This window comes from Schistocerca americana, chromosome 10, assembly GCF_021461395.2.
Source record: "Schistocerca americana isolate TAMUIC-IGC-003095 chromosome 10, iqSchAmer2.1, whole genome shotgun sequence".
Taxonomy (NCBI): Eukaryota; Metazoa; Arthropoda; class Insecta; order Orthoptera; family Acrididae; genus Schistocerca; species Schistocerca americana.
The window spans coordinates 111,930,884-111,951,852 of record NC_060128.1 but is presented as its reverse complement, the minus strand read 5'-3'; the positions used below and the strand labels follow the sequence as shown (position 1 = coordinate 111,951,852).

The following is a 20,969-nucleotide window of genomic DNA, read 5'->3' as shown; positions in this document are numbered from 1 at the left end:
GACAATAAAGACACCAATAACATCATAAATTTGTTTAATAATGTATACGAGACAATAAATTTCATAGCTGAATAAAAGAAAAACAGTGGCATTAATTTACTATATTTTTGCATAGAAAACAAAAACAGGAGGCACAATTGTAAGATGGACAGAAAAAAAGAAACTCTAGCAACACAACCTGTGCTACATCATGTCTCCCAGATGTACACAATAAAGGTGCATATGACATGATGATACATATAGAAAACAAAATCCCAATGAACAAAGAGCAAAGGGTTAAATATCATTAAGCAAATTGTGGTGGCCAACGACTTCCACAGCTCAATGATAGATAGTATGCACAGAGAAATAAAGAAAGAATGAAATTCCTGGTTCTTTACAAGGAACCAATAATACAATCAAATGTTTGGCTAGCTTACCTTACGTAGGGAACATTTCTCAAAAAAAACAGCAAACCTACTTAAGTGACATAAAGTGAAAATAGCTATCTCTACAAACAATATAATAGAAGGAAACATTCCACGTGGGAAAAATTATATATAAAAACAAAGATGAGGTGACTTACCGAACGAAAGTGCTGGCAGGTCGATAGACACACAAACATACACACAAAATTCAAGCTTTCGCAACAAACTGTTGCCTCATCAGGAAAGAGGGAAGGAGAGGGGAAGACGAAAGGAGAGGGTAAGGAGTCATTCCAATCCCGGGAGCAGAAAGACTTACCTTCCCTCTTTCCTGATGAGGTAACAGTTTGTTGCGAAAGCTTGAATTTTGTGTGTATGTTTGTGTTTGTTTGTGTGTCTATCGACCTGCCAGCGCTTTCGTTCGGTAAGTCGCCTCATCTTTGTTTTTATATATAATATCTCTACAAACAACAACACAAACTAGTCCACATCTTACACAATAAAAAAGATAAATTCTCAGACTCGGGAATATAAAAAATAACATGTAAAACTTGATCAAGCTACTACATAGGACAAACTGGCAGGACTTTTCAAATTAGAGGACACTGAGCACATCAGCTGTTACACAGAAACAATTTACAAATCAGCAATAGCAACACACATAAAAACGCTGAACACCCTTTCAAAAACATAGAAAAAGATCTTAAGATACTCCACCACTTTCAAAAATCTCATACAATGGATCTAATGGAGGAACCTGAAATTCTTGTACACCACAAGAAGCAAAGAGAAAAAATTCTCAGTGACAAACTAGATAGTGAATCAGTTAATTTCTTCAAATGTTTCTCCTATATATGACAACTGTAACAATTTTCACAAATATGAACATTTCCTCATAGTGCCATAATACATTTGTTGCAAGATTTGTAAACAAACAGTGTAAGTGATGATTTGTGTGTTGGATATTCTGTATAATGGAGGAGGAACAATACCTGTAAGTAGACAAACAAAATATCATTTCTAGCATTATCCTTTAAAAACATACACAGGTTCATTTTGTCCGATTTTATGATTGCAGTCTAACTTCAAAAAGAAGCAAGAGAGACAGAAAACCACACATGCAAACATCACCAAAAATATTCATGTAAACAAATTCAACAAATACACTCGAAAATGAGAATAAATTCTTGAAACATATTGTACTAAGAATAAAAAAAAAAAATAAGTAAGTGGTGCAGTTTTCATTATTTAAATCATGAATGACATAGTTACAGGCTTTCCTGAAACATTTAATATGAGAAATAAAATTAAGAACACTATTTTTACATCTAGTACTGTGACTGTGAATTGCAGAGTTTGTCCTATATTTACTCTTACTATTAATCAAAATACCATTAGAGGATGCATGTATTGGAAAATATGTGTAAAAATCCCTGTCTCCCTGAAGCACACTTCTTGGAATAATACTTATTTGACTGTAGTTGCAATGCCACAGCAGATTATGCTGCTGGGCAGAATTGAGTGAAAGCTCTGCACAATGAAAAAGATTTTTACGTGTAAAGCAGGCAAAACTAACTCTTTTGCTAATTTACACAATTACTGGTGTCACCTCACTTTACTATTCACCTGACGGGCCTTGTAGCCTAGAGGCACGTGAAGATCCTAAACGTAAAAACTAAACTAAACTCTGCCCGAAGAGGCAATGAAGGCCCAACAGTACTGACCGGCTGCCATGTCATCCTCAGCCCACAAACATCACTGGACGCGGGTTTGGAGGGTAATGTGGTCAGTACACTGCTCTTCCAGCTGTATGTTAGTTTACAAGAGTGGAACCGCTACTTCTCAGTCAAGTAACTCCTCAGTTTGCCTCAGAAGGGTTGAGTGCACCCTGCTTGCCAATAGCATTCGCCAAACCCAAACGGTCACTCATCCAAGTGCAATAAAATCCCATACTGTCTTTAACTTGGTCTTCGCTGCTCAATGATGAGAGAGTTCGCAAGGAAATTTTGAAAAGTGCATCGAAAAGCATAATGACCATAACTGAATATAACACCATAACAAATTTTGTACTGTTATTATAATAAATTAGAAAAATGTTGAGCAAATACTTTTTGACTTGCCCCATATAATCTACATTACTCATCCATGGAACATATGCCACAGCAGATTGGACAGTTTCATTATTATTTCTGGTTGTGTGTACACCATGTTTTGTTACAGCCAAAAATTTCCTATATCATACAGATTCTTCTGGTTCCGGGATCTCATATTTTCTCTTTCAATTTAGTGTTGTTCTCTCTCCATCCCTTTTACTGAGCGTAATACATGCAACTTACTAAACCTCCTCAAGTATACTAGTGTGTAATACTCACACGAATATTCTTACATGGCTGTCTCAGTCTCTTTACGGATCTGTCAACACAATTTTCTTATGGATGATAAACTGCGTTATTTCAGAAGAGCTCATGGAAGAACATAAAAGGGTGGAGCAAAAATATTTATGAACAGTGCAGATTTTACCTTTCTATGACTGCAGGAAATCAGAAGCTAAAGTCTCAAAACATGAACAATTAATTACACGAGCTTCACAATTACCTTGCATAACTCCTTGTACTCCAACAGTCTTGACAACAGCTGTGATTGCATTTATGGCATCTCTCCTACTTTCCGACCACTTTAATGTTGAATCTGTGATGTGGCAACAGTGTACCAAAGCTGTTAGAACGTCTGCCACCTTACCATTCAGCATTAACTTCGGGAATGAACCTGGGGCAAAAGTGAAGTGTGTCAATATATAGCTCATACTGTTTTGCAGTTATCAGAAAATACCAGATGTGTTCCAAAAACAGTACTGCACAAGATAATTAAAAAAAAAAAATTACAGTGATTACAAGTGGCTATAACTATCTAATGCATATAACATGTCCATACGAATTACAAAAAGTGTAAGAGAAACATCAAAATTGTCATGGTTGTACAAGTGCTGTGAACAGGAAGCTGGCACATGCACACTGAGGCAAATATGAAAAGTTCTGTGTTGTTTGTGAAAATGACCATAATAGCAATTCTGGAGTGATGAAACTCCATAGCCCACGCTCATGTCAGATCACATGCAACAGTGATCAGACTATTTGCCAGGACAGTGCAATGAAAACATTTTTCAAGATAAATTTTGATGACAGTCACTAGCTGATAATTTTTACTATAGATCTACTGAGAGTGAATCAAATATAAACCGAAATTTTGTAATGAGTTTATTTAAGCCCCAGAAAAATTCAAAAACACAAACTTATTTTTCTACATAGTCTCCAAATGGGGGGGGGGGGGGGGGGGGGGGACATTTTTCCCTGTGGATAGGCAGTTTCTTGATACGGCCTTCATAAAAGAACACGGTTGCGGCAGCAGCCAATCGCGTACAAATTCTTCAACAAAGCCTCTCTCGCCAAAGGTGTCCTCCGACTGCTTTCTTTAGTGTTCCAAACAAATGAAAATTGCAGGGCAACAAGTCCGAACTGTAGGGAAGATGTTTTAGTGTGGTCCAGAACAATTACTGAATTTTTTGTTGAGTTCGGGCAGCTGTGTGGGGTTGAGTGTTGTCATGGAGCACAATCATTCTCACAGATTTGAAATGTGAACATTTTTTGATGGTATGATTGTTTTGTTGGTCCAAAAGTGTGCAATAATATGCATCATATGTGGAAAAAATCGATTAGAAGAACTCCTTTAAAATCAGAAAAGACTGTTCAAAAACCTTTCTCAGTCATGCTGGTCATTGGGTGACATTCTTCATTGTTTCTTGTCCTCATAAAAATTTGTTGTGTCATGCTAAAGCTTTACTCTTTCTGAGGGTGTTGTCCCCAAACTGTGCTGCAAGTCTTTTCAGAATTTTGGATGGTTTTACACCCTCTGGCATGCAAAACTTGATTATAACACATTGTGCAATAGATGACAGGCACCTCTTTGCTCTGACATTGTGACTGTGAATAAAGAAAAACCAAGACAATGTTCTAGCTGTGGAGAACAATCAGTGGAAACGAATGCAATGAGCAGACGTCACACTGTTCTCCATTTGCAAAAAGGCAAGTAAAACAAACATTCCTGTTTATAACTGATTCATCCACAAATATTTGAAATTTCTGAATAGTCTGACACCTTTTAATTGCATTATGTATTAGTATTTACTCACAAACTACTAATCGCTTCATTTAAAACGTATATGTAATTGTTTGTAACCTTAATCTCTATGTACATGATTGAGAAACTATATTTCTTGCAAAATAATACAAGTGAAAATTAAATTGTTAAAAATTGTGCTTTTTCTTAACAAAATGTGATGTATACACAGAGCATTGACACGATTTCAAAACTCCATTATGTTTGTATATAAACATACTACAAACGTCGGATAAATTGTAAAATGCTCTGCTATGCTATGCTATTACAAATGTTCTGTGGGTCCACCAGTACCAGTATGAATAACATGTAATGATGGTTAAATTCATCATAAACTTTACACAGTGTATCTGCTTTCACAGAAGTTATGACGGCTGTTATTCTGTTCTTCACTTCTTGTATGTCATAAGGTCAAAGGGAGATGAACACACTTTCCTTCACATATACCCACAAGAAAAAAATTGCATAGGGTCAGGTCATGTGATCTTGGAGGCCAAGAATATGCAGTGTCTCGGTGTTCCGCATGCCCTATCCAGAGTTGAGGCAGAGTGTCCCTGAGAAACTGACATATGTTGATGTGCCACTGTGGTGGAGCTCCAGCCTGTTGGAAAATGAAGTTATCAGAGTCCTCCTGAAATTGTGAAAAAAGCCAATTCTCCAGTATTTGAAGATACCTCATTCCAGTCACAGTGTTTTCCTTTCAGAAGTGCAAGGTCAATGTGGACTCTTACTTCTGCAAAAGCATCCCGTCTTTTCAAATTGGAGATACCAACAACGTATGTTTTGGGTACAGGTGGATCAATGCCAAAAAGCTGACAAAAAGCATGCTGGACCGAAATCACCAACTCACTCTTTGCAAACTGCAGCACACAAAATGTCTTCTGTTGAGCTGACACCATCTTCTTCTGACTGACTGCAAACTGAGAAGACGCAATGACTGAAATCTAACAGCAATTTTATGAAATTCTAGGCCATGTCCATTCAAACAACACACATTTTCTTGCCGGCATGTGGCATGCTTCATAATTATTACCATCCAAAATCAGGTCATTATTTTCAAAACACCCTGTGTTATGTTTCAAGTTTTGTATTACTTGAAAATTAGCTCTACTCTGTGTATGTTACAAGAAATTTTGACTTTCTGAAATACAAAGTAATTTAAATTCAAATATATTCATAAATTTTTCAAGAAATGTTGGTATGGGTGTCACAGAATTTGTAACAACAACATATAAATTTAATGACATTTATATTAAAATGATCTGTTTGTGAAACACTAATAGTTATTTACATAAACCACAAATATATATGAAAGAAAAGGGGACTTCTAAATAAATTGGAATGTCATCAAACACTGAAATACTGGAGAGGGTCAACTGTGAGCTCTCGTTGTGTGTAATTTTTTCACTTTAATTCCATCGTGGACCCTGAGTGAAGAACATGTATTTTGTATAAATTATAAAACTGTGAGAAAGTGTTCTGACGCAGAACTGTTGTTGCAAACACATGAAGAATAAGAATTTAAGAAATCAGTTAAAATATGCTTGAATTATTTTATTTTTACGAACAGGAGTGGAGTATGTTGAGGTGAACGTGAAGCCAATAAACTTCTCACAGCAAGGAATCGTTTTAGACAACTGGAACACTGAAAGCAACATTTGCTGTTGGAAAGATGGTGCACTCACTCAATGAGAAAATATTAAACTTTTTGAACTATTCCTCTTATTTAAGATCAATTTTTAAATGCACGAGCTCCCAGTAGGATCATGTGACAATAAGCAGATGGTTTAATAAATTAACAATTAACAAAGCTGGAGCGGAAGATTAGGGATCTCACCGCAATGGTGCAAGTTACTTGGATTTCAATTGAGACATAGTGCTCTCTCTCTCTCTCTCTCTCTCTCTCTCTCTCTCTCACACACACACACACACACACACACACACACACACACACACACACATTGATATTAACACCTGTGAGTAGCTGAACAACAGACAGACTAAATGTTGGATTCAAAGTGAATGTCTTACCCCATGGCCAGCACAATCTCCTATCAATTTTTGCCTGTAAGGTTTCACTAGGCTTGTTTATAAAATGACAACAGAAACTGAAGAAAATGTGGTTGTGAGGGTTCTCACTACATGTCACATTGAACAGCACATAAAGAGACATTAGAGGGTGTGCAGAATAATTTAAAGTGTCTTCACGGCATGAGTATTGTGACTGGCAGTTGTCACTCGAGCTATTGCTAAAAGATAGAAGATATTTGTGTTAGTAAAACACAAAATGATCATATGTGTACACCAGTGTCTTGTCTCAAAATTGTTAGTTTAGTATTAACTACCAACTCCATGATTCGGTCGATAAATATTTGGGACTTCACATGCCATAAGCTACTGTACAAGGCATGACAGAGAGTAATTTGTACCAATCTTAGCCACCCCATAATATCCCTTTAGTGTAGTGTGTAAGGAAAATAAAACGGCTCTTTGCATGCCTAGAAACTGTCTTATAATGGAACACTTTCTCAATGACAGAGATGCTGCACAATGAATAGCTATATCAATAAGAAATTTAATACAACAGCTTAGCATGTAAACTTGCTTGAATATAAGTACAGATATCTGGAGCTGCAGGAAGAGTGAACTCAGATAAAGAAAGAAAGAAAATATCTGAAAGAACAAAGAAGTATTGGGCAGACAGAAGAGCAAAACACTCTTCATACAATAATAAATTATAGTAATCATTATATAACCAATGTAATACTGAACTGTCTAGTGAACTATTATTGAACTGCATTGTGTTATTGAATGACAACTTGTATGAATTTTTATATAACTGACTAGGGTGGGCCAATGAAGGCCATAAAATAAAAAAGTAAAAATAAAATAAAATAAAATAACAGTTAACTGTGACCAATGACTTATGAAATAATTGTTTATTTCCACTAATTAGTTTTTGGCCAATTGAGACTCATTTGCGGGTGTGGCATACAGAAGTTACATAGTTATATTTGTAGTGTGATGCTGGACATTGGCTCTGTGACAAGAAGATGGGATACACTTTAATGGATCACCTTGAGTGTTATAGATGTGTGTGGGATGGCTATCAAGTGATTTACATCACAAAAATTGAAAAAATGAACTGACATCATTTGTCATTACTAGAAAGGCAGATCTTTGCATCCGAGAAGTGGTGTGGGTCCTAGGTCAATAGTTTGCTCACAGAGAGTACTGACTCTTATTACAATGAACAAAACTGCTAAGCACTTTGGCACCTGAGTCTGCTATCACCATGTGATAAACTCAATTACCTGTGTGCTCTGTGTTCTGTTGTCTGTGTGATATTCCTATTATTAGGTTTGTGTTGTTCAAGACAAAAATAATGGGACCTAAGACTGTAAAAATTTGGATTTGACTGCTGCAGTTCCGCAGTCGAAAAGGATTAGAAAATATGATGGACATCAACATGATATCACAAAAAAGTTTTAAAACAGCGGGAAATTGTACCAGATTGTTCAAACAGACTCATGCCAACTAAAATGTTCCGTAAAGTAGACTGCACGTACTGAAAGTTTGTTTTCAGTTTAAATGTTACAACAATAGATCAGCACCTGTGACTGAAAGTTTATGTTATTGTCATGCCGTAATACACAAAACAACTATATAATTATGAATTTATAGTGAGCTGCAAACTTTAAATTTGCTCTTCTGAGGAAGTTGACTTTTGGACATATGTCACTTGGCAGCCAACTTGCCCATTTGGCAAGATATTCAAGGTGATAAATTCAAAGGTTTCCATTTTTCTTATCACAGAGCCAGTGTTTAGCATCACACTATAAATATAATTATGTAACTTTTGCATGCCTTGTCTGAAAAGGGATCAGAAAATAATTTCCATAAACTAACAAATATTTCATGAATGTCTGGTTCCCATTATCTGTATTTGAATTGTAATATATGGCCACATGTTCTACAATATTCATAATGGATACACTCATTCTTGCAAACATGTTTTTGGCCTAAGAAGAATAAACATACTTAAATTGTCTGAGTGCAGCAGAGCACCAGTTGTCGGAAACCTCATTTACTAATCTGTCTGCGATAACATCACCTGAACTTACCTACAGCTGATGCAAAACCCAATCTCACAGTTTGCTCGTAAGCATTCAGCTGCTTCATGTAATGGTTGACAACTGCGTCCCGCTTGGCCGCATTTGCCGGGCCCTGGTAGTACTCAGTGAAGAAGGCGGGCAGCGCCGAGCAGGCTCGAGAGCGTATCACCTCCACCTCACTGGGCAGGCACTGGTCCAGCAGGGCCTGCCACTCCTCTGCAAACACAGATGTACACATCTTCTGCATTAGGTAGGGTCCAGTGTGAGTAGATTATAACAACCTACTATCTGATAACTGGGTGCTGTCCAGCTACATATTTCTCTCAATCTCATATTAGACAGGAGAAAAAGAAATCTGTCCACTTTATAAAACAAAATTACAAAGGGACCTTATGGTCAGGTCCTATTTTATTTTCTTCACACTTGAAGTATTGAAGGACAGAGCCTGGACATCAGTTTCCTAAAGCAGCACAACATGCCTCTAAAAATTCTAAGCACCATTACGTAACGGTGTGCCAGCACCTATTCTGAGGAGGTGTCGCAACCTGTAGACTGGTGAGCCAGGATCCTGCCTTCAAAATTCCACTGGCATGGCCACAATGTTGCTGGGGTTATGTGATGTGGGCCACTGGTCCGGTGCAGTGGAATGTCGGGTTACCTAGCGCTGTGCTGCCTGGGCCGCTCTATGTCATTGGGAAGCAGCACTTAATGAAAACTAGACTGGGCCGAGGCACTCAGGATGTGCTGTATCTGTTGTTGATTGATTCCTACATGGAGAGTGCCTCCACACCAGCTGTTGACCCGATCCGGGCTGTCCTGTGCTGTCTACAACTAGCCACTGCCTCTGCCAGCCACTGGTCTACGAGTTGCTCCATGTACTCATGCTACAAGAGCCCGAACTGGTGCCATATGGCTGGGGCATCCTGCACACTGACATCAACTGACTCCTGACCATTTTTAAGGGGTCTCCAGTTTGCAGTATGTGCCTGATGTACTGCCAGAGCACGACGCGATGCTCTCTGTCCAGGTCCCACATTTGGGGCATCACTCACCTCGCATTTAAGCCAGTGCTAAAGGCCAAGCCCACTACCAGTGTCACTGCTGACTGAAGCGTGTGGCCCGAGGCCGGGCGGATCGCAGCAACACCCAATGCAGTGTCATCGGGACACAGTAACTGCAGAGCCTAACGTGCCACTGTCATTTGCCGAGCACAACTGCTACTGTCACCAACAGGTGCTGTTGAGTGTTTGGCAGTGTGAGCACTGCCGCGTGGGGTTGATGGTGCCACCAAGACATTGCGCGCAGTAGCTGCACGAGTAGTGCTGAATAAAATATGTTCTTATTACCACTGTCCTTAGAACTCCACAACAGCTAAAGAACTGGACCTCCATACCTACCACCCAGCCGGCTGTCCTGAGATGACTTCCTGCCATTTTATGGTGTCTGTAACTCTTACACAATACTAGCGCAGTAACAGGGTAAAACATTTCAAAGCTTATGACAAAGGTGCCTGTAGGTGAATGCATAATGTTCTACAATTGTCGATTTGGTAGGCTGATTCTCATTATAAGAAATTTTTTGGATTTCTACATTTATTACTAAACTGAAATTTTAATTAACCTGTACTGACCCACATTTTTAATCAAAGTAATTTTTAAGTCCCAATTGCAAAAAAATGCAATTAAAATTTGGTAAAAAAAAGTGAAACAACAAATAAAAGATGCTTTTCTCTGGAGACATGCTTTCCTCTGGAGACTGAACACTACTATTAATTCATAGTTTTATTTTTGTTTAACAATATAATGTTTCAAACAGCAGATCCCCCCCCCCTCCTCCCCCCCCCCCCCCCCCCCCCCCCCACCACACACACACACACGGCCACAGTCCCTGGGCACCAGTTGGAAGCTTAAACTATTTTAGCAATCTTTTTCATTAGCCTTTATGCAACTCACCACCACCTCTATGTGGCGAGTACAATCTATCTTTCCCAATAAAACATGTCACACATTTGTAGTTTGATTTATTATGAATGCTCAAATTTTCATGCAGCTAGAAATTAGAAATGACAAGGTGTTATGTATATTAATCAATTAGGATGTAATACTTGTTGATTAATACTTCAATTAATAAATAAAGAATTCAAACAAAACTTTCTACTGATGAAAATTGAACCAGGGTCTTTGTGGTAACAAGACTATAACATTACACACTCAGGTACATGTGGCTCTTTAAAAATGCTCAAAATGCTTTATATGTAACAGCATTCAGAAATCATTAAATTGACTTTTTCAAATGTTTTTGAGAATTGTGTTGTACTGCTTTAGGAAACTAATGTCCTTCAAATTCTTTAAGTATGAAGGAAATCAAAGATGGCCTCCATAAGGTGCCGTTGTTAGTTTATTTACATGTTGTTGCTGCACAGTACTTCACAAATTGCCCCTAAAGACAACTGTTCATAGTCAAAACCACAAGTCCCACTGGAAATGGTAGTTTCTTGAAGTTAAAAGGGAGATTTATCAGAAAGGTAGTGTTCATAGGATTAGGACTATATCTACCTCTCACTTTCTTATTTCAACAGTCACTTCAATTTAGTTATTTTTTATTTATTTGTTTATTTATCTATAAGGTTCTGCAGGTCTGTGTGAACCAGTTTGACCTCACCCCATTGTACAACATTCATAGTGCCTCAAATTATTACTACTTCTTCTTGCGCCATTTGGCATGGTTATTAGTGGATGTGGCACAGTTAATTTAAAGGTTGGCCAGATGCCCTTCCTAGCACCCCCTCACATGGAATGTGTGTACCTAAACTGTCTGTGTGTAGCGTTTTTCATGTGGCAGTGAGTGAAAGTTTTCTAAATGTCTGCGAATCAAGTAACTGAGGTGGGGCATAGGTATCAGCCCAGTATTCACCTGGGGGATGTGGGGAAACTGTCTAAAAACCACATCCAAACTTGTCAGCACACTGACCCTTGTCATTAATATGCTGGACAGATTCGATGTAGGGCAAGCGCACCTCCCCATCCTGGAAGCTGAACTTTAACACGCACTTCTATCCAGACAGGTATAGCACCTCATACATAAAAGGAATAAATTGCTAAAGACAAAAAACAATGATAAATAACAAATATAATCAAGGCTTTGCAGACTATTTGAAACTACAAATTACTGTGTGTTTCCCAGCTCTCAGATGTTTTTGTCTGTAGCAACTTCAAATAAGCTATTTGTTTTCCTTTAGTTCAAAATTCTGAGTAGTTTTTCCCATCTGTTTTCTTGTTGTTACCAAGTGCTTCTGAGGCTGCTTAAATGACTGTAGGATGAACTGCAAGATCCCAGTCCATTGGTATACAGCAGAAATAATCTCTCTTCAGGAAAGGTGTAGCATCAGTCTTTTAAACACTGGCTACGAACTGAACTGAACTGAAAGATAATCACTAACTGCACGAAGAATTTCACGGAAGCTATTATACCTGAAGAACAATATGGATTTAGATTAAGTTGTTCATGCACAGACAATGTGTGTGTAATTAAAAACATTGTAGAAAAACACAGAGAATTTAATATAAAAACCCATGTGTCCTTTATCAACCTTCAGAAGGTTTCTGACTGTGTGGCTGTGATAGCCTACGGAAGACTACGTCTGAATGAGAATACCCTTATCTAATAGAGGTACTGAAAAGTTTTTACAAAAACACACACATTGTAATACACAAGTACGAATCGATTACAAGAAATAATTATTAATAAAGGCATTAGACAATGGTGTGGACTATTACCTACCCTTTTTAATATTTACATTGACTTCATTATCTGTAAATGGAAGTGTAAAGTAAACAATGGAATTAAGGTAATCAATGAGGAATACTTGAATTCTACTTTTGCTTACTGATAAAATTGTTATTATTTAAAAGAATGACGAAGACCCCTAAAGCTCAGTATACCAACTGAACAAAATTTGCAAGTAGTATAACTTTAAAATTTCTGGTCATAAATAGAAATTAATAGCAAATATCCAGTCAAATCAAAAATTGTTCAGAATAAATCAGTTTTAAAACAAGTGTCTCAAATCTCTTTCTCAGGCTGTACTACAAGTTCTGATTTCGACTGTTGTAGTAAGTTCTGATTTTGACTGCTGTACTATAAGTCCTGATTTTGACTGCTGTACTACAAGTTCTGATTTAGACTCTGATATTGAAAATGAAATACACAAATCCAAGCTGTTTGTGGTACTATTAGTAGAACATTGGACCTAAAGTACAAAAAGACACCAGCACAAAATTCTCTGGAGTAATGGCAATTCCTGTGTTTCCCATGGAAGCGAAAGCTGTGTTATAAAAAGCAATTAAATAAGTAAATAAGTAAATAAGTAAAAGAAGCAGCAGAAAAGAGGTCCCTAAGAAACATGAAGGGTTGCGCAAGAAGAGAAATGATTAGAAATGAGGATATTAGAATAGAATTAAATATTTTCAATATGGAAAAAAAAATTCAAAAATACTGTGAAGGATGAAGGCAACACATTATGAGCATTCCAGGTCATAGAATTCCCCAGATGATCGTCAACTACAAGCCAAATGTGAAAAAAGACGTTGGAAGAACTTGAAAAGATGACAATGATTTTGTTTCTGAGTTCGGAGCAGGTAACAACCTAAACCTCGAAAGGATGATGATGATGATGATAAGTTACTGCAACCAGTCACAGTTTTTTTTTTTTTTTGTCCTCAGTGCATTACAGAGAGCTAAGCCCCCACTGTCTAGCGGTTCTATTAATTAGGCATGTATGTATTGTGTGTACTATTTTGGGTTACCAGTAACACTGTCTGATAATAGAAGACAAAAACCACCAACTGTTGGATTTGAATTAAAGGAGGAGGAGATTAGGTTTAACATCCAGTCGATAATGAGGTCATTAGAGACAGAAAACAAGCTCCGATTAGGGACAGATGGAAAAGGAAAGTTGCGGTGTCCTTTTGAAGGAACCATCCTGGCATTTGCCTTAATCGATTTAGCGATATCATGGAAAACCTAAATCAGGATGTTTGGACATGAGTTTGACCCATCATCCATCTGGATGTGAGTCCAGTGTGGTAACCACTGCGCTACCACATTTAGTGGACTGGAATTGCTGGCAGCCAGGCCATCAGTAAGTTGTAGCTATCCCCCCTGTTCATGCTGTTGCGGAATTTAATTACTGCAATAGCCTCTTATATGTTTTCCTGTTGCATCCATATCTGCTCAGAAAGCACATGAGGTTTTGAAAACTGATATACTAGCTTATATTGGTATATAAGCATGCGAAAGGGAATACAAACGTCTAAAAAATGAGATAGAGAGGAAGTGCAAAATGGCTAAACAGGAATGGCTAGAGAACAAATGTAAGGATGTAGAAGTATATATTAACAGCCCACCTGGCTAGCCAAGCGGTCTAACACGCTGCCTTACGGGCAGGAAGGCGTGCCAGTCCCCAGCATGAATCTGCCTGGCGGATTAGTGCCGAGGTCCGGTGTGCCGGCCAGCCTGCGGATGGTTTTTAAGGCGGTTTTCCATATGCCTCGGCTAACGCGGGCTGGTTCCCTTTCTTCCACCTCAGTTACACATTGCTGACATAGTCAGCAATTGCTGCAGAAACAATGTCTCTACGTACATGTACACCATAATTACTCCACCATGCAAACATTTGGGGTTGCACTGGTATGGCATGAGTCATTCCCGGAGGGGTCCTCTGAGGGCCAAACCACACAATAACCCTGGGTTCGGCGTGAGGGGGTGGTGGGGTGGGAGGATTGCTGTGGCCTGTTGTAGGGTTTTGAACCACTGAGGGCGACAGTGGGAAATTTAAGAGCTCAGATGGAAAACCAGCTTTAAGCAAAGAAGGGAGTGCAGGAAGGTGGGAGGAGTATATAGAGGGTCTATACAAGGGAGATGTACTTGAGGGCAATACTTTGGAAAGGGACGAGGACATAGAGGAAGATGAGAAGGGAGATATGATACTGCATGAAGAATTTGAGAAAGCACTGAAATACTTGAGCAAAAACAAGGCTCCAGGAGTACACAACATATCATTAGAGCTACTGATAGCTGTGGGAGAGTCTTCCCTTTGGTGAGCAAGATGTATGAGATTCTGGCAGGTGTGAAAATTACCAAACTATTGGTTTAATAAGTCATGGCTGCAAAATACTAACACAAATCCCTTACAGAAGAGCGGAAAAACTGGTAGAAGCTGACCTCGGGGAAGATCAGTTTGGAGAAATGTAGGAACACGTATGACAATACTGACCCTACGACTTCTCATAGAAGATATATTAAGGAAAGGAAAACCTACATTTATAGCATTTGTAGACTTAGCGAAGCTTCTGATAGTGTTGACTGGGATACATTCTTTCAAATTCTAAAGGTGACAGGGGTAAATTACAAGTAGCAAAAGGCTATTTACAATTTGTACAGAAACCAAATGGCAGTTAAAAGAGTCAAGAGGCATGAAAGGGAAGCAATGATTGAGAAGGGAGAGAGACAGGGTCATTTTTCAATCTGTGTATTGAGCAAGCAATAGAGGAAACGAAAGAAAAATTTGAAGTAGGAATTAAAGTCCACGGAGAAGAAATAAAAACTTAGAGGTTTGCCAATGACATAGTAATTCTGTCAGACACAGCAAAGGACTTGGAAGAGCAGTTGAAAGGGATGGACAGTACCTTGAAAGGAGGATATAAGACGAACATCAACAAAAGCAAAACGAGGATAATGGAATGTAGTCAAATTAAATCAGTTGATGCTGGGGAATTAGTTTAGGAAATGGGGTACTTAAAGTAGTGAAAGAGTTTTGCTATTTGGGAAGCAAAATAACTGATGATGGTCAAAGTAGGAGGGTATAAAATGTATACTTTTCTCTTTTTTTTTTTTTTTTTTTGTACATCTATAGTTGAAGTGGAGGACAGTGGGACGTCAGCTGGTATAAATTTATATTAAAAATGAAGAAATTCCTCCTGCTGTATTTAAGGTGTCTATTTTATTTTGGCAACTAGTTTCAACGTTGTAACAATGTCATCTTCAGGCCCATACGCTTGCTGACGTCAGCTGTGTGTGGCTGATACTAGAAGTCAGTGGTGAGATATAGACGTCCATATCTCACCACTGACTTCTAGTATCAGCTGCACGCAGTTGACGTCAGCAAGTGTATGGGCCTGAAGATGACATTGTTACAACGTTGAAACTAGTTGCCAAAATAAAATCAACACCTTAAATACAGCTGGAAGAATTTCTTCATTTTTAATATAAAAATGTAGACTGGCAATGGCAAGAAAAACATTTCTCAAGAAGAGAAATTTGTTAACACCGAGTATAGATTTAAGTGTCAGGCAGTCCTTCCTGAAAGTATTTGTGTGGAGTGTAGCCATATACGGAAGTGTAACATGGACGATAAATAGTTTGGACAAGAATAGAATAGAAGCTTTTGAAGTGTGGTGCTACAGAAGGATGCTGAAGGTTAGATGGCTAGATCATGTAACCTTTGAGGAGGTACTGTATGGAATTGAGGAGAAGAGAAATTTGTGGTACAACCTGACTAAAAGAAGGGATATATTGGTAGGACACATCCGAGGCATCAAGGGATCACCAATTCAGTACTGGAGGGAAGTGTGAGGGATAAAAAGCATGGAGTGAGACCAAGAGATGAATACAGTAATCATATTCAGAGGGATGTAGGTTGCAGTAATTACTCAGAGATGAAGAGACTTGCACAGAATAGAGCAGCATGGAGAGCTGCATCATACCAGTCTTTGGACTGAAGACGACAACAACAACAACAACAACAACACTGGTATATATTGGTGTATATCCTGGTGGTGGCAGTTACAGCTGATCTGTCGTGTTGCCCCTGTCACAACTAGAATTCTTGCTCTGACACTCTAGTGCCTAACAATATCCCAGTTTCATCAATGTAGACGTGAATGAAAGGGTTGCCGTGGTAGCCACTATGAACCATCAACTAGAGCATTGGTTCGGTGTGTGGCAGGGAATGTCACAAGCATGCAAATACAGCCACCATGGGTTGGAAGTGGGGGATTAGTTGGGTACAACAGGTTAGTAGGACAACTCCATGTCGGCCGAGCCTGGGGTCCAGACTTATATTCTGTTTTAGCTCTGCCACTCTATATTTAGCTTCATCTACCTCCTCTGAAGGGATTTTGTCTCCATATTCAGACACCTCTTGTACCTGCAGAGAATTCACTTAGGAGACAGAATGAGATTTTCACTCTGCAGCGGAGTGTGCGCTGATATGAAACTTCCTGGCAGATTAAAACTGTCTGCACCGACCGAGACTCGAACTCGGGACCTTTGCCTTTCGCGGGCAAGTGCTCTACCATCTGAGCTACCGAAGCACGACTCACGCCCGGCCCTCACAGCTTTACTTCTGCCAGTATCTCGTCTCCTACCTTCCAAACTTTACAGAAGCTCTCCTGCGAACCTTGCAGAACTCGCAGGAGAGCTTCTGTAAAGTTTGGAAGGTAGGAGACGAGATACTGGCAGAAGTAAAGCTGTGAGGGCCGGGCGTGAGTCGTGCTTCGGTAGCTCAGATGGTAGAGCACTTGCCCGCGAAAGGCTAAGGTCCCGAGTTCGAGTCTCGGTCGGTGCACACAGTTTTAATCTGCCAGGAAGTTTCACTTAGGAGACGTTTAACAGAAATTCAGCTAAAATCTTGTATTGCTGTTCATTCCCTTCATTCAAATTACTTCACAAAATATCAAGTTAGCCAGTGCCCCTTTGCAGCTATTTGGAAGCATCTTCCTGTTTACTGTCTAGACCATTTTGCATGACATGACATGACATGAAATGAGGCCTTCTTCGGTCCCTGATTTATCCTTACTTGACATTTTTTTATGTGGATATCTTAAGGATGTCGCTTGCATACGTCACCCTCACATTATTCTTGAGTAGCAGAAATGAATGGAACGATGTGTTGCTACAAATCCTCAACAAAGCTTACATGTCTAGGTATGTGCAAATGCAGTTTTCGATCACGTGAATCGCAGAATGGAGGCCACTTCCAATGATTTTTGTAGCATATTCACAATTCCAGAAGGCTGTGTTATTTTCTGCACATCTTCTACATAATAATCGCTGTTCTTACTCACAGAAACCTTTGCTTCAGGAACAGAAAAACATAGTTACTTCTTTCTCACACCATTATTAACCATTTTACTCCAGTATATGCAAGACAATTTACTCTACATCATTACTTGAACAAAAGACAGACATTCCCTTCATTATCTGACAAACTTGGCACTCATGCTATTATTTTTATTAGTATACATTTGCTTATCAGCAGTTAAGAAAGAAGAGATACTAACTGAAACAATTTTGAGCTCAGATTACAGTAATGTAATTGGAATGTACATCAAACACTATTCAATCTGATTACAAAAGTTTTATCGAAGGAATGTTACACAAATCTTCCACAGTCCACTTACCAATTGTGGATGTGCCATGAAATGGCAGATGTGCCATTGAACACCTCTGGATAAGATGTGAGCATGCTTGTTTCATTAGCTCGCCTCCCATGCCTCGGAAGTAGAATTTCTGCTCGAACTGAGGAACTAGGCCACGGATTTTTTCCACTCTTTCAGAACCTATAATATCATTTGCACTGATGAGTAAAAGAAATGTTCATAATACTAGACAGCTTATTTGTCAATAATTATGCAGTCAGATATTCCACAAAGTTAATCAGAATCACACACAATAAATAAATAAAATCATATACACACACACACACACACACACACACAATCATGTTATTAAGCCATACGAACTCATGATCACAAATAATGGAAAATTAAATAATAAAAGAAAAAAAAATGTAGGTCAATGCCGGCCTGAGTGGCCAAGCGGTTCTAGGCACTACAGTCTGGAACCGCGCAACCGCTGCAGTCGCAGGTTTGAATCCTGCCTCGGGCATGGATGTGCATGATGTCCTTAGGTTAGTTAGGTTTAAGTAGTTCTAAGTTCTAGGGGACTGATGACCTCAGATGTTAAGTCCCATAGTGCTCAGAGCCATTTGAACCATTTTTGTAGGTCAATGGTTAACTTCTGAATGTAAAAGAAAGTGAGTTAATTACATACAGCAATAAAGAGATATTTTAAAAGTAGCATCAGTAATGTAAAATGTTCCTGAAAATACAAACAATAAAAATGTTACTTGGGTATCACATACAATGTTAGTCAATTGAATGTCCTCTGCGACACAGTCTTATTAAGTAATAACTGCACTCATCCTTCTGTTTGTATGAAACAGATCCGTATTTCACAAATCCTGGAACAGTTCAATATTTTATTTTCTTCTTGTTGAACTAGAGAAAATGAGCACACTTTCTAATCCCAGTGTAATGGCTAGACACATCTGTACACAAATAAAGGAGCAAATGTAGCCACCAAAATTAATGATGCAATTAAAAAACACAGCAAGTCTATTTTTGTAAAGTCTCATATAAATGAGGATGCAAAAGCTGTACAACCAAAATTAACTATTGTCAAGTCAATAACGGAGAAAAATCTACATAAAGCAGATGCATAAAATGAAAAGGACAGTTATTGTTGAATCTGCTTCAGCAGATTATACTGCAAAACAAATGAACTACACTATACTGCAGCAGAGCCTCATTTGGAAATTACTGTGAGACAGAAAACTTCGATAATACCTAATCCCTACTGACATGGAGATGCAGCACATAAAGAGAGATCATCTGAAGGGGAACTTGAAGGGGGTCATTTTGATTCACAGTTTATTAAAAACTGAAAACTGCACTGAAAGAAAGGAAAGTAGTTCATAACATAGTAAAGGTAGGACCTGACATGAAGAAGTCCGTAATCAACAAGCAGAAGGCATTTGAAGGCTTCGGAGCAATAGCTATGGAGGATTATCTAGTAGTAGCCCACTGCAATAAATGCCAGAGATTATAATCATGTAGCAAAGAACAGGACCACAGGTCAGATATCTCTTGAGTTCACTCCAGAGAACACGCATAAGAAGATAGGCAGAGGAAAGAGCAAAGGTAGCCACAACATATACAAGGTGAATGTTAATAAAACCAACAAACTGCAGGGAGGCATTCCTGAGTGAAAATGGAGGAAAGAAGATTCTATGAATATGTGTCTGGAAATACATCACTGCCATGGTAGACGGTGCTGACTAATGAAAGTTCCTCTGACTACGTGCCGTGTGTTCCTTGTGCATTGCAGGCTGTGTGATTGACGCAGTGTACTGTTAAGCAATAGAATGGTCCAATATTCATGTCAGGAACAAGCTGAGATGGTGTTTGTGCACAGACAAGCAGATGGAAATGGTAGTGAAGCAACACCGCTATGTCAAAACAAGTACCCTCACAGACACCAAAAACATCACACACCACTTCAAGCCCTTTGTGGGCAACTGTGTGATCAGCGTCCTTTCAGACAGACAAATGTACTGGGACGCAGTGGACTGTGCATACACCACATTTGGAGGACCAGGTTCTACAGGATAGTGAGATGAAACATAGTTCAAGCTCCAGGCAAGTGGCTCACCAACTAGTATAAGCTGAAGTACGATTACGTGTATCCTTCACAACAACTGCTACTATCCCTATCACCTGCAACAATGGCAAGGGGAATCAGCATCGTGTTTCCCTCTGTGGGAAGAATTTTGTTGATGGTTTTGCACCATACCACAACAATTATGAATTTTCCGTCATCAGCCCTCTTTATCAACGAAACAATCTTTACCAGAACTGGCATCATCAATCTGCTTAATCATCAGCTGTGGGCTACAGACAATCCTCAGGGAATGGTTCAAGGCATCTAATCAGCTTAGGTTCAGCATCAATGTGTGGGCAGGGATTCTTGACGACCACATACTTGGACTGGTTATTATCCTGCAACACCTCAATGGAGGAATGTATCTGGACTTGGTTGGTTGGTTTGGGGAAGGAGACCAGACAGCGTGGTCATCGGTCTCATCGGATTAGGGAAGGATTGGGAAGGAAGTCGGCCGTGCCCTTTCACAGGAACCATCCCGGCATTTGCCTGGAGTGATTTAGGGAAATCACTGTATCTGGACTTCCTGCAAAATACTCTGCCTGGGCTACTTGAGAACGTGCCTTTGGTAACATGGCAGGTTATGTGGTTTCTGCATGATGGAGCAGCACCCCACGTCTGCATTCCAGTTAGCCAACACCTCAATAACATTTTTCCAAGACATTGCATAGGATGCAGAGGCCTTGTAGCACGGCCAGCTATATCATCAGACTTA

The 20,969-nt window shown here is 39.0% G+C and overlaps 1 protein-coding gene and 1 non-coding gene across 2 annotated transcripts in view; both read right to left on the bottom strand.

Annotated features, from left to right (window-relative positions):
• The window catches only part of LOC124552512 (tubulin-specific chaperone D), a 192,117-nt gene that overhangs the window by 54,404 nt on the left and 116,744 nt on the right, over positions 1–20,969 (bottom strand). Inside the window, exons 11-13 of the mRNA XM_047126801.1 lie at positions 18,154–18,312; positions 8,702–8,908; positions 3,000–3,170 (exon numbers count right to left, since the gene is read on the bottom strand). Of these exons, the coding sequence (XP_046982757.1) occupies positions 3,000–3,170; positions 8,702–8,908; positions 18,154–18,312 (537 nt within the window). The remainder of the gene's footprint in view (positions 1–2,999; positions 3,171–8,701; positions 8,909–18,153; positions 18,313–20,969) is intronic.
• On the bottom strand, positions 16,991–17,064 carry Trnas-cga. Its single transcript has one exon. It is a non-coding gene; the product is annotated as a tRNA-Ser (tRNA).